General features: G+C 52.2%; 1 protein-coding gene and 1 long non-coding RNA gene across 2 annotated transcripts; both read right to left on the minus strand.

The window, feature by feature from the left end:
• Positions 1-339: 339 nt before the first annotated feature.
• LOC115315204 lies at positions 340-2,928 on the minus strand. The gene is made up of 6 exons (XM_029974437.4): positions 2,871-2,928; positions 2,360-2,546; positions 1,369-1,608; positions 1,120-1,291; positions 912-1,057; positions 340-840 (listed from the first exon to the last, which is right to left on the minus strand). Exons 1-6 carry the CDS (start codon positions 2,916-2,918, stop codon positions 668-670), a joined length of 966 nt encoding a protein of 321 aa, XP_029830297.1. The 5' UTR covers positions 2,919-2,928; the 3' UTR covers positions 340-667.
• A 923-nt stretch (positions 2,929-3,851) lies between these two features.
• On the minus strand, positions 3,852-4,492 carry LOC120850698. The gene is made up of 3 exons (XR_005718202.3): positions 4,405-4,492; positions 4,055-4,160; positions 3,852-3,908 (listed from the first exon to the last, which is right to left on the minus strand). It is a non-coding gene; the product is annotated as an uncharacterized LOC120850698 (long non-coding RNA).
• Positions 4,493-12,303: the final 7,811 nt, after the last annotated feature.

Here is a 12,303-nt window from a genome sequence, read left to right on the forward strand (position 1 = left end):
ACCCTCTACGGCATCGTCGCAGTATTAGCTCAGCTAGATTCAGATAGAAACAAAACACCGATCGTCTTTACATCAAGAATGCTCATTAAGGTCGAAAAGGATTTCTTCTAACTGGATTGTGAGGGGCTGGCTACTATCTTTGCCATACACCGTTTTCATCACTACGTCGCAAGGCGTCGCGTGAAAAGAATTACTCCCAATTGGATCGTAAAAGGCTGGCTATTATATTTGCCATGGACCGTTTTCATCGCTACGTTGCGGCGCATCACGTGACCATAACGACTGACCACCAACCACTGTTGGGCATCATAGGACAGGAGTCCCCAGTACCAACTGTGCTTTCACCAAGTAGGACATGCTGGTGTGTTAAGCTGGGAGCCTATGATTATAACCTAATCTCTAGACCAGGAAAGCGAAATTAAAACGCTGATGCTTTAGGCAGACTACCATTGCCCGAGACTGACAATGAGCAACATCCTTCAGGCAACGTACTGATGTTAGAAGCCCCGACGAAACCTCCCATGACTGAAAAGGAACTGGCCGACAACACAGCAGTGGATCCCATTCTTGCTGAGGTTTTCCGAACGGTCAAACACGGTGAAGTGAAAAAGCTGGAGCGTAGCGCAAGAAGCTGCATCAAGCAAGTGGAGCCTTGGCCTACATCAGACTACCGAGTAAACCTAGAGCAGTGCTGTTGCACCAATGCCTGTTTATCTCCATGCTGATACGCACTAGAAAGAAATGGAGGTGCATCCTGGTTGCAGAGGGCAGCTGCAGCCTTGTAGGATGGCAGCGTTGAGCAGAGGTGCAGCACAACTGCCATGAGCTCCCCCACATACTCTGTAATGAGACATTCAAAGCAATTAAAAAATCTGCACCAGCCACGTACAAATATGAGCACGGGCATATACCATAGGTGCAGTCAGTCTTGCGCTTAGCAACAGTGGGTCCTTTCTTTGCTTTTGGATACTTGATGACCCACATCTTCTCTCCTTTCTTGGTCACTGCTTGGGGCCTTCCCGCATTTTCGTTGTAATGGAGGGCAGCGAGGTAGGTCCTGTACAAGATATGCATGACAAAAAAACACCTAAACAGGAAATAACCAAATTTCTTACACACCTGGCCTTCATGCTTCGGAAGCTGAAGTGGACCTGCTTCGGCGCAAACTGCAACAGAGTACTATGAAAGCACTCTGTTGCAAATGTCTGCGCCGATGTGGACAGTCGAGGAATGTCGCGAAGCAGGTGAGTGGAGAGCACGATCTCCTCCAGCTTCTGGTGCGCAGGGGACCCTACAACAAGAACGTGGGACAGAGTGCAATGCAGAAAGCGTATTTCAAGCCTCACAAAAATAAAAATCTGTCCTTACCTTCTGCTAGCCACTTTTTCTCTAGCTCCTCATGCTCACACTCTGGGAAGAGAGGGTCAGCGTGGGTATGCACACCCACTACGTGTGCCACCAGAGACTTCCATTTTGGCAGGATGAGGTCCTGGTTGTCGACACTTGACCCAGCACACCAGTACAGATGGTTCACCACTGCCCTTGTCCAAGACCCGAGCTCCTCTAAATGCCGTGACTTGGCAGCTGCAGCCAGCTTTTTCTTGATGCCTGAAGTGAAATGTTGTAAACAAGGTAAACATGATGCATGCAGGGCACCTTTGGAAAGCCAACAGGCTCTTTTGAAACTCCAATGCCAGCTGGAACCTGTCACGCATACTTCAATCTCTTTTTTACTAGCAGCAGCAACAAAGCGTGGCCAAAGCTGGCAGACCTTCTTTTTCTGGAAGCTGCCACAACGCCGTTCATATTTTTATGTCTAGATATACCAGGTCTTTCAGTGAAAGCTTTTAAAAATTACTGAAAATAGGTTATCTGAAAAGCAAAGAGGCAAAACAAAAACAAAGAATTTTGAAGGCTACCACCATGGTAGTAAGTAAAGTAAAAAGTAAAAAGAAGCAACCAGCTTCAAGATAGTCACCAACAAACTTTGCGCCGTAATGGGTATGGCAGGACAGGTGCGTATAGTGATATCAAATTTCGAAAATCATACCCATTACAGCGCAAAGTCTGTCGGTGAATATCTCTAAGCCAGTTGCTTCTTTTTACTTTTTGTAAATTGCTTTAGATGACCATGGTGGCAGCCTTCAAAACCCTAATTGCAACATGGCCCTAAAAATTGCTAATTAGAAATTTAAATAGCCCATTTTAGTTAGTTAGATAGCTCAATTTTATATCTTTTGCAACTCTTAACACTTCCCACGGCTGGGGAAGTTTACATTTTCCCAAAGGCTGCCTTCAGGACCACTGCCCAAGCTGGTGATAGTCTCATTGGGATAGATGGAACCTTTTTAAATCTTACCCTTCCCCACATGCCAGCAATCAAAAAGGTGGCAGATATCTGGGTGTTCTCGTCCCAGCCAAGCATTGAGCTGGGGATGCCGGTCGGTTACCAGGATGGCCACAATCAACGAGTGGGCCTCAAAAATGCTGAGGGACCTCTTGAGGCCTTCCAGCTCCATATGATAGCTGCCCCCAGTTTCATTGGACTAAAAGAAACAAACAAGGACAACATGAAGCAGCACAAACGAAACAAAATATGCCAGTTTGTACACCTCAATGTCTGAACATTGAGGTGCGTGTCTTTCCATTGCTGTGTCCAAGTCACAGTAAAGGGAAATGGGTGTAACTCACATCTCTCGATTTTGTAATTCACATTTCCACACTTTGTAATGATGATAACAAATTATTAAAATAATTACAAGCTACATGGCCGAAAAAATGCTCAGCAGATATTTACCTAGTTGCAAGTATAACATTATATGCTTATGGCAGCATAGAATCTGGAGCACCTATAGAATTTGTGTACATACCTGGACGGTTTCAACGTGAATGACCTTGTTGTCATCGGCATCAAGCATCGTGTAGGAGCCATACTTGTCCGAGTGGCCAGGTGAGTCTGCTCTCCCGTCAGCGGCGATGGTGAGGTGCCTGCCTGCAGCAGCTGCGAACAACTCGTTCTGATGCTTGTTCCAGACCTGGTTACGAAAAATACAGGATAGGCAACTGGGCTTGAAACAGAGACCGAGTTTAAATTAGGTCACATTTTCTTTACACAATCTACTATTATGTCTTAATGAATGTGTTTTAATGGTTCGAGGACCAAATTTGGCCTACAAGACCAACACACGAGCAGAAAGAAGGAATTTCAGCCATGGGTTACTCCTTTCCAAACCAGGAACGAAACCACTGGTTTCTGTAGTAAACAGTTTCTAGGCCCACTTCATTGTGGTCACGAGGAGCAAAGAGCACAGGGAAAACATGGGGGGGGGGGGGGGGGTTTCTGTCAGTTTTTAACTTCAGAGTACCTTTTCGATTGAGGGCAGGAGAAAGGCCTTCTGGATGTTGAAAAAGGTGCCATAGGAGAAACAGACAATCCCCATGCTGGTGAGTGTTCTGAGTGTCTTCTTTACGCAGCTGCCACTGAACAGGATTGTCGCAGCCATTAGGATACTCCCCACCGGCTTCCGCTTGATGATGGGCTGGCTGCACCAGTCATTCACGTGTCCACTCCGACAAATTGAGTAGACTTGCAGGCTGCAGCCAACGACACTCTTGTCCACGTGGATCAGGGGAGCAGCACATACTTGGCACTTCCCCAGGAGAAGGTCAAGGCAAGACTCGAATACGATGAATTTCCTCTCCTTTACCAAAGATGGTGTTTCCCTCTCAAGCCTGCGACACAAAAACCAACATCATCTCAACAAACTGTCTAAGCATGATAGATGATCTCATAAATTCTTACACGACTGCATACGGACCTAACAGAGCTGTCCTCTGGTGGACAATACGTGGGGTCATCTCTTTCCAGTGGCTGCTTCCCTGATACACCCAGGTCTTCTGAATCAGAACTGCACAAAAGGGGGGTCACAAAGTGATGTCTGGGAGTTGCAGGGCCTCAGGGAACTCCTAAAACTAACACAGAAATAGGTGGAGAGGTTGTTGCCAGATGGCATTCAGATGCTCTAGGCATTGTAGGCCCAAGACCTTTGCATACCTCTGTTCTGGATCACCACAGTTTGACGAGGAAGAGGTCTGCGGCATAATTCCAGAAAGCTCCGTCTGCACTTTCTTGTTCCTCGATGGTATACATGCTTGTGTACCTAGCAAAAAAATCTAAGGCATTAGAAATGTGCTCCATTTAAATATAATGAATGGGTTTTTGACTTAAACTCTGTGTGCTAACTACACCAAGCTCTCTTTAACAAATACCAAACATCTGCACAGCTCAAACATCGAGATATATCTGACACCACCTCCTTCTCAGTTTAACTCGCTCAAGTAGAATTCGAACAGAATTAAAATGATTCTCGTGTCAGTATATTTAGTTTACATGAATGACCGTACCTGCGTTTCTGCCGAAGCCTGTTGTCTGCGTCATCACGGACCGTGTCTCGTAACGTGACGATGCTGAAAACACAGGATGTCTAGCAGCAGTCATTCCTCTCAAGGCTGCTGTAAAGTAAACGAAAAGCAGAAATAGTCAATGATTGAGAAACAAAGGAACCTTTGTAGCAACAAAAGCGCTGTGTAGATGTCAAACGTGACAATCACTTTGCCAATATGAAGAGGCCTTTGACGGTTTTGCTCGATACAGGTGACGCAAAAGAGTATAGTCCCCCTTCGATGTGCTTGCATACCTGTCTGGGTGCGGGCGTCGTCAGTCCATATCAGAGAGGTGGGGGAGGCCACAGGTGGACGCAGAATGTAAACCAACGCACCAAACGTACCTATGGACATATATCAATCAGCGTAAAGGTGCATGATTGAGCGACAAGAAAACTTTAGAAGCAACACAAGCACTGTGTACATGCGTCTGGTGGTTCTGCTTGAAGCAGGTGACACTACGAAGTATAGGTCCCGCTTGGAGCACCTGAGGGGGGATCGGTGGCCGAGTGGGCTAGCGCACACCAGCTCAGAGCACGTGGAGCGAAAGCTCGCGCTGCAGAACCCAAGATGCTGGGTTTTATCCCCACCCCTGCCTGTTTTGATCTGAATGAGCATCGTACCAGCGTGCGGTCGTGCATCACTACTGCGTGATGTTCGTTAAGGACCCCAGGTTAGTGGCTGTACTGCACTGGGTAAATTTCTCATCTACAGCTGGGAGACAAGTCGCCCGTTGAGGTAGACCAAGTTCTAGACTTTATAAACATACACACAACCCAATTTTTTTTTTGAAGTACCTGCATACCTGTCGGGGTGCAGGCTCCATTCGTCAGCGTCAAAGCAGTGGGTGAGGCCGCTGGTAGAGCCAGCCTGGAACCCAACGCTCGAGGGGCGCCTATGAACAGACATGAATCAGCATAGAAGTGCATGATCGAGACACAAAAAACCTTAGAGCAACATTAGCACTGTGTGGATGCGTCTGGCAGTTCCGCTTGAAGCAGGTGACACCACGCAGTATAGGTCCCATCGGAGTGCCTTCATACCTGTCGGGGTGCGGGCTCCATCTGTTCGTGTCGGAGCGGTCGGCGAGGCCGCAGGTGGGCAACCCAACGCTCCAGGGGCGCCTATGAACAGACATGAATCAGCATAGAAGTGCATGATCGAGACACAAAAAACCTTAGAGCAACATTAGCACTGTGTGGATGCGTCTGGCAGTTCCGCTTGAAGCAGGTGACACCACGCAGTATAGGTCCCATCGGAGTGCCTTCATACCTGTCGGGGTGCAGGCTCCATTCGTCCGCGTCAAAGCAGTGGGTGAGGCCGCTGGTAGAGGCAGCCTGAAACCCAACGCTCCAGGGGCGCCTATGAACAGACATGAATCAGCATAGAAGTGCATGATCGAGACACAAAAAACCTTAGAGCAACATTAGCACTGTGTAGATGCGTCTGGCAGTTCCGCTTGAAGCAGGTGACACCACGCAGTATAGGTCCCATCGGAGTGCCTGCATACCTGTCGGGGTGCAGGCTCCATTCGTCCGCGTCAAAGCAGTGGGTGAGGCCGCTGGTAGAGGCAGCCTGGAACCCAACGCTCGAGGGGCGCCTATGAACAGACATGAATCAGCATAGAAGTGCATGATCGAGACACAAAAAACCTTAGAGCAACATTAGCACTGTGTGGATGCGTCTGGCAGTTCCGCTTGAAGCAGGTGACACCACGCAGTATAGGTCCCATCGGAGTGCCTTCATACCTGTCGGGGTGCGGGCTCCATCTGTTCGTGTCGGAGCGGTCGGCGAGGCCGCAGGTGGGCAACCCAACGCTCCAGGGGCGCCTATGAACAGACATGAATCAGCATAGAAGTGCCTGATCGAGACACAAAAAACCTTAGAGCAACATTAGCACTGTGTGGATGCGTCTGGCAGTTCCGCTTGAAGCAGGTGACACCACGCAGTATAGGTCCCATCGGAGTGCCTTCATACCTGTTGGGGTGCGGGCTCCATCTGTTCGTGTCGGAGCGGTCGGCGAGGCCGCAGGTGGGCAACCCAACGCTCCAGGGGCGCCTATGAACAGACATGAATCAGCATAGAAGTGCCTGATCGAGACACAAAAAACCTTAGAGCAACATTAGCACTGTGTGGATGCGTCTGGCAGTTCCGCTTGAAGCAGGTGACACCACGCAGTATAGGTCCCGTCGGAGTGCCTTCATACCTGTTGGGGTGCGGGCTCCATCTGTTCGTGTCGGAGCGGTCGGCGAGGCCGCAGGTGGGCAACCCAACGCTCCAGGGGCGCCTATGAACAGACATGAATCAGCATAGAAGTGCCTGATCGAGACACAAAAAACCTTAGAGCAACATTAGCACTGTGTGGATGCGTCTGGCAGTTCCGCTTGAAGCAGGTGACACCACGCAGTATAGGTCCCATCGGAGTGCCTTCATACCTGTCGGGGTGCAGGCTCCATTCGTCCGCGTCAAAGCAGTGGGTGAGGCCGCTGGTAGAGGCAGCCTGGAACCCAACGCTCGAGGGGCGCCTATGAACAGACATGAATCAGCATAGAAGTGCATGATCGAGACACAAAAAACCTTAGAGCAACATTAGCACTGTGTAGATGCGTCTGGCAGTTCCGCTTGAAGCAGGTGACACCACGCAGTATAGGTCCCATCGGAGTGCCTGCATACCTGTCGGGGTGCGGGCTCCATCTGTTCGTGTCGGAGCAGTCGGCGAGGCCGCAGGTGGGCAACCCAACGCTCCAGGGGCGCCTATGAACAGACATGAATCAGCATAGAAGTGCATGATCGAGACACAAAAACCTTAGAGCAACATTAGCACTGTGTAGATGCGTCTGGCAGTTCCGCTTGAAGCAGGTGACACCACGCAGTATAGGTCCCATCGGAGTGCCTGCATACCTGTCGGGGTGCAGGCTCCATTCGTCCGCGTCAAAGCAGTGGGTGAGGCCGCTGGTAGAGGCAGCCTGGAACCCAACGCTCCAGGGGCGCCTATGAACAGACATGAATCAGCATAGAAGTGCATGATCGAGACACAAAAAACCTTAGAGCAACATTAGCACTGTGTGGATGCGTCTGGCAGTTCCGCTTGAAGCAGGTGACACCACGCAGTATAGGTCCCGTCGGAGTGCCTTCATACCTGTTGGGGTGCGGGCTCCATCTGTTCGTGTCGGAGCGGTCGGCGAGGCCGCAGGTGGGCAACCCAACGCTCCAGGGGTGCCTATGAACAGACATGAATCAGCATAGAAGTGCATGATCGAGACACAAAAACCTTAGAGCAACATTAGCACTGTGTGGATGCGTCTGGCAGTTCCGCTTGAAGCAGGTGACACCACGCAGTATAGGTCCCGTCGGAGTGCCTTCATACCTGTTGGGGTGCGGGCTCCATCTGTTCGTGTCGGAGCGGTCGGCGAGGCCGCAGGTGGGCAACCCAACGCTCCAGGGGTGCCTATGAACAGACATGAATCAGCATAGAAGTGCATGATCGAGACACAAAAAACCTTAGAGCAACATTAGCACTGTGTGGATGCGTCTGGCAGTTCCGCTTGAAGCAGGTGACACCACGCAGTATAGGTCCCATCGGAGTGCCTTCATACCTGTCGGGGTGCGGGCTCCATCTGTTCGTGTCGGAGCGGTCGGCGAGGCCGCAGGTGGGCAACCCAACGCTCCAGGGGCGCCTATGAACAGACATGAATCAGCATAGAAGTGCATGATCGAGACACAAAAAACCTTAGAGCAACATTAGCACTGTGTGGATGCGTCTGGCAGTTCCGCTTGAAGCAGGTGACACCACGCAGTATAGGTCCCGTCGGAGTGCCTTCATACCTGTTGGGGTGCGGGCTCCATCTGTTCGTGTCGGAGCGGTCGGCGAGGCCGCAGGTGGGCAACCCAACGCTCCAGGGGTGCCTATGAACAGACATGAATCAGCATAGAAGTGCATGATCGAGACACAAAAACCTTAGAGCAACATTAGCACTGTGTGGATGCGTCTGGCAGTTCCGCTTGAAGCAGGTGACACCACGCAGTATAGGTCCCGTCGGAGTGCCTTCATACCTGTTGGGGTGCGGGCTCCATCTGTTCGTGTCGGAGCGGTCGGCGAGGCCGCAGGTGGGCAACCCAACGCTCCAGGGGTGCCTATGAACAGACATGAATCAGCATAGAAGTGCATGATCGAGACACAAAAAACCTTAGAGCAACATTAGCACTGTGTGGATGCGTCTGGCAGTTCCGCTTGAAGCAGGTGACACCACGCAGTATAGGTCCCATCGGAGTGCCTTCATACCTGTCGGGGTGCGGGCTCCATCTGTTCGTGTCGGAGCAGTCGGCGAGGCCGCAGGTGGGCAACCCAACGCTCCAGGGGCGCCTATGAACAGACATGAATCAGCATAGAAGTGCATGATCGAGACACAAAAAACCTTAGAGCAACATTAGCACTGTGTGGATGCGTCTGGCAGTTCCGCTTGAAGCAGGTGACACCACGCAGTATAGGTCCCATCGGAGTGCCTGCATACCTGTCGGGGTGCGGGCTCCATCTGTTCGTGTCGGAGCAGTCGGCGAGGCCGCAGGTGGGCAACCCAACGCTCCAGGGGCGCCTATGAACAGACATGAATCAGCATAGAAGTGCATGATCGAGACACAAAAACCTTAGAGCAACATTAGCACTGTGTGGATGCGTCTGGCAGTTCCGCTTGAAGCAGGTGACACCACGCAGTATAGGTCCCATCGGAGTGCCTGCATACCTGTCGGGGTGCGGGCTCCATCTGTTCGTGTCGGAGCAGTCGGCGAGGCCGCAGGTGGGCAACCCAACGCTCCAGGGGCGCCTATGAACAGACATGAATCAGCATAGAAGTGCATGATCGAGACACAAAAACCTTAGAGCAACATTAGCACTGTGTGGATGCGTCTGGCAGTTCCGCTTGAAGCAGGTGACACCACGCAGTATAGGTCCCATCGGAGTGCCTGCATACCTGTCGGGGTGCGGGCTCCATCTGTTCGTGTCGGAGCAGTCGGCGAGGCCGCAGGTGGGCAACCCAACGCTCCAGGGGCGCCTATGAACAGACATGAATCAGCATAGAAGTGCATGATCGAGACACAAAAAACCTTAGAGCAACATTAGCACTGTGTGGATGCGTCTGGCAGTTCCGCTTGAAGCAGGTGACACCACGCAGTATAGGTCCCATCGGAGTGCCTTCATACCTGTTGGGGTGCGGGCTCCATCTGTTCGTGTCGGAGCGGTCGGCGAGGCCGCAGGTGGGCAACCCAACGCTCCAGGGGTGCCTATGAACAGACATGAATCAGCATAGAAGTGCATGATCGAGACACAAAAAACCTTAGAGCAACATTAGCACTGTGTGGATGCGTCTGGCAGTTCCGCTTGAAGCAGGTGACACCACGCAGTATAGGTCCCATCGGAGTGCCTGCATACCTGTCGGGGTGCGGGCTCCATCTGTTCGTGTCGGAGCGGTCGGCGAGGCCGCAGGTGGGCAACCCAACGCTCCAGGGGTGCCTATGAACAGACATGAATCAGCATAGAAGTGCATGATCGAGACACAAAAAACCTTAGAGCAACATTAGCACTGTGTGGATGCGTCTGGCAGTTCCGCTTGAAGCAGGTGACACCACGCAGTATAGGTCCCATCGGAGTGCCTGCATACCTGTCGGGGTGCGGGCTCCATCTGTTCGTGTCGGAGCAGTCGGCGAGGCCGCAGGTGGGCAACCCAACGCTCCAGGGGTGCCTATGAACAGACATGAATCAGCATAGAAGTGCATGATCGAGACACAAAAAACCTTAGAGCAACATTAGCACTGTGTGGATGCGTCTGGCAGTTCCGCTTGAAGCAGGTGACACCACGCAGTATAGGTCCCATCGGAGTGCCTTCATACCTGTCGGGGTGCGGGCTCCATCTGTTCGTGTCGGAGCGGTCGGCGAGGCCGCAGGTGGGCAACCCAACGCTCCAGGGGTGCCTATGAACAGACATGAATCAGCATAGAAGTGCATGATCGAGACACAAAAAACCTTAGAGCAACATTAGCACTGTGTGGATGCGTCTGGCAGTTCCGCTTGAAGCAGGTGACACCACGCAGTATAGGTCCCATCGGAGTGCCTGCATACCTGTCGGGGTGCGGGCTCCATCTGTTCGTGTCGGAGCAGTCGGCGAGGCCGCAGGTGGGCAACCCAACGCTCCAGGGGTGCCTATGAACAGACATGAATCAGCATAGAAGTGCATGATCGAGACACAAAAAACCTTAGAGCAACATTAGCACTGTGTGGATGCGTCTGGCAGTTCCGCTTGAAGCAGGTGACACCACGCAGTATAGGTCCCATCGGAGTGCCTGCATACCTGTCGGGGTGCGGGCTCCATCTGTTCGTGTCGGAGCGGTCGGCGAGGCCGCAGGTGGGCAACCCAACGCTCCAGGGGCGCCTATGAACAGATATGAATCAGCATAGAAGTGCATGATCGAGACACAAAAAACCTTAGAGCAACATTAGCACTGTGTGGATGCGTCTGGCAGTTCCGCTTGAAGCAGGTGACACCACGCAGTATAGGTCCCATCGGAGTGCCTGCATACCTGTCGGGGTGCGGGCTCCATCTGTTCGTGTCGGAGCAGTCGGCGAGGCCGCAGGTGGGCAACCCAACGCTCCAGGGGCGCCTATGAACAGATATGAATCAGCATAGAAGTGCATGATCGAGACACAAAAAACCTTAGAGCAACATTAGCACTGTGTGGATGCGTCTGGCAGTTCCGCTTGAAGCAGGTGACACCACGCAGTATAGGTCCCATCGGAGTGCCTGCATACCTGTCGGGGTGCGGGCTCCATCTGTTCGTGTCGGAGCGGTCGGCGAGGCCGCAGGTGGGCAACCCAACGCTCCAGGGGTGCCTATGAACAGACATGAATCAGCATAGAAGTGCATGATCGAGACACAAAAAACCTTAGAGCAACATTAGCACTGTGTGGATGCGTCTGGCAGTTCCGCTTGAAGCAGGTGACACCACGCAGTATAGGTCCCATCGGAGTGCCTTCATACCTGTCGGGGTGCGGGCTCCATCTGTTCGTGTCGGAGCAGTCGGCGAGGCCGCAGGTGGGCAACCCAACGCTCCAGGGGCGCCTATGAACAGACATGAATCAGCATAGAAGTGCATGATCGAGACACAAAAACCTTAGAGCAACATTAGCACTGTGTGGATGCGTCTGGCAGTTCCGCTTGAAGCAGGTGACACCACGCAGTATAGGTCCCGTCGGAGTGCCTTCATACCTGTTGGGGTGCGGGCTCCATCTGTTCGTGTCGGAGCAGTCGGCGAGGCCGCAGGTGGGCAACCCAACGCTCCAGGGGCGCCTATGAACAGATATGAATCAGCATAGAAGTGCATGATCGAGACACAAAAACCTTAGAGCAACATTAGCACTGTGTGGATGCGTCTGGCAGTTCCGCTTGAAGCAGGTGACACCACGCAGTATAGGTCCCATCGGAGTGCCTGCATACCTGTCGGGGTGCGGGCTCCATCTGTTCGTGTCGGAGCAGTCGGCGAGGCCGCAGGTGGGCAACCCAACGCTCCAGGGGCGCCTATGAACAGACATGAATCAGCATAGAAGTGCATGATCGAGACACAAAAACCTTAGAGCAACATTAGCACTGTGTGGATGCGTCTGGCAGTTCCGCTTGAAGCAGGTGACACCACGCAGTATAGGTCCCGTCGGAGTGCCTGCATACCTGTCGGGGTGCGGGCTCCATCTGTTCGTGTCGGAGCGGTCGGCGAGGCCGCAGGTGGGCAACCCAACGCTCCAGGGGTGCCTATGAACAGACATGAATCAGCATAGAAGTGCATGATCGAGACACAAAAAACCTCAGAGCAACATTA

Source organism: Ixodes scapularis, unplaced genomic scaffold (assembly GCF_016920785.2).
Source record: "Ixodes scapularis isolate PalLabHiFi unplaced genomic scaffold, ASM1692078v2 PGA_scaffold1__304_contigs__length_218370807, whole genome shotgun sequence".
Lineage (NCBI taxonomy): Eukaryota > Metazoa > Arthropoda > Arachnida > Ixodida > Ixodidae > Ixodes > Ixodes scapularis.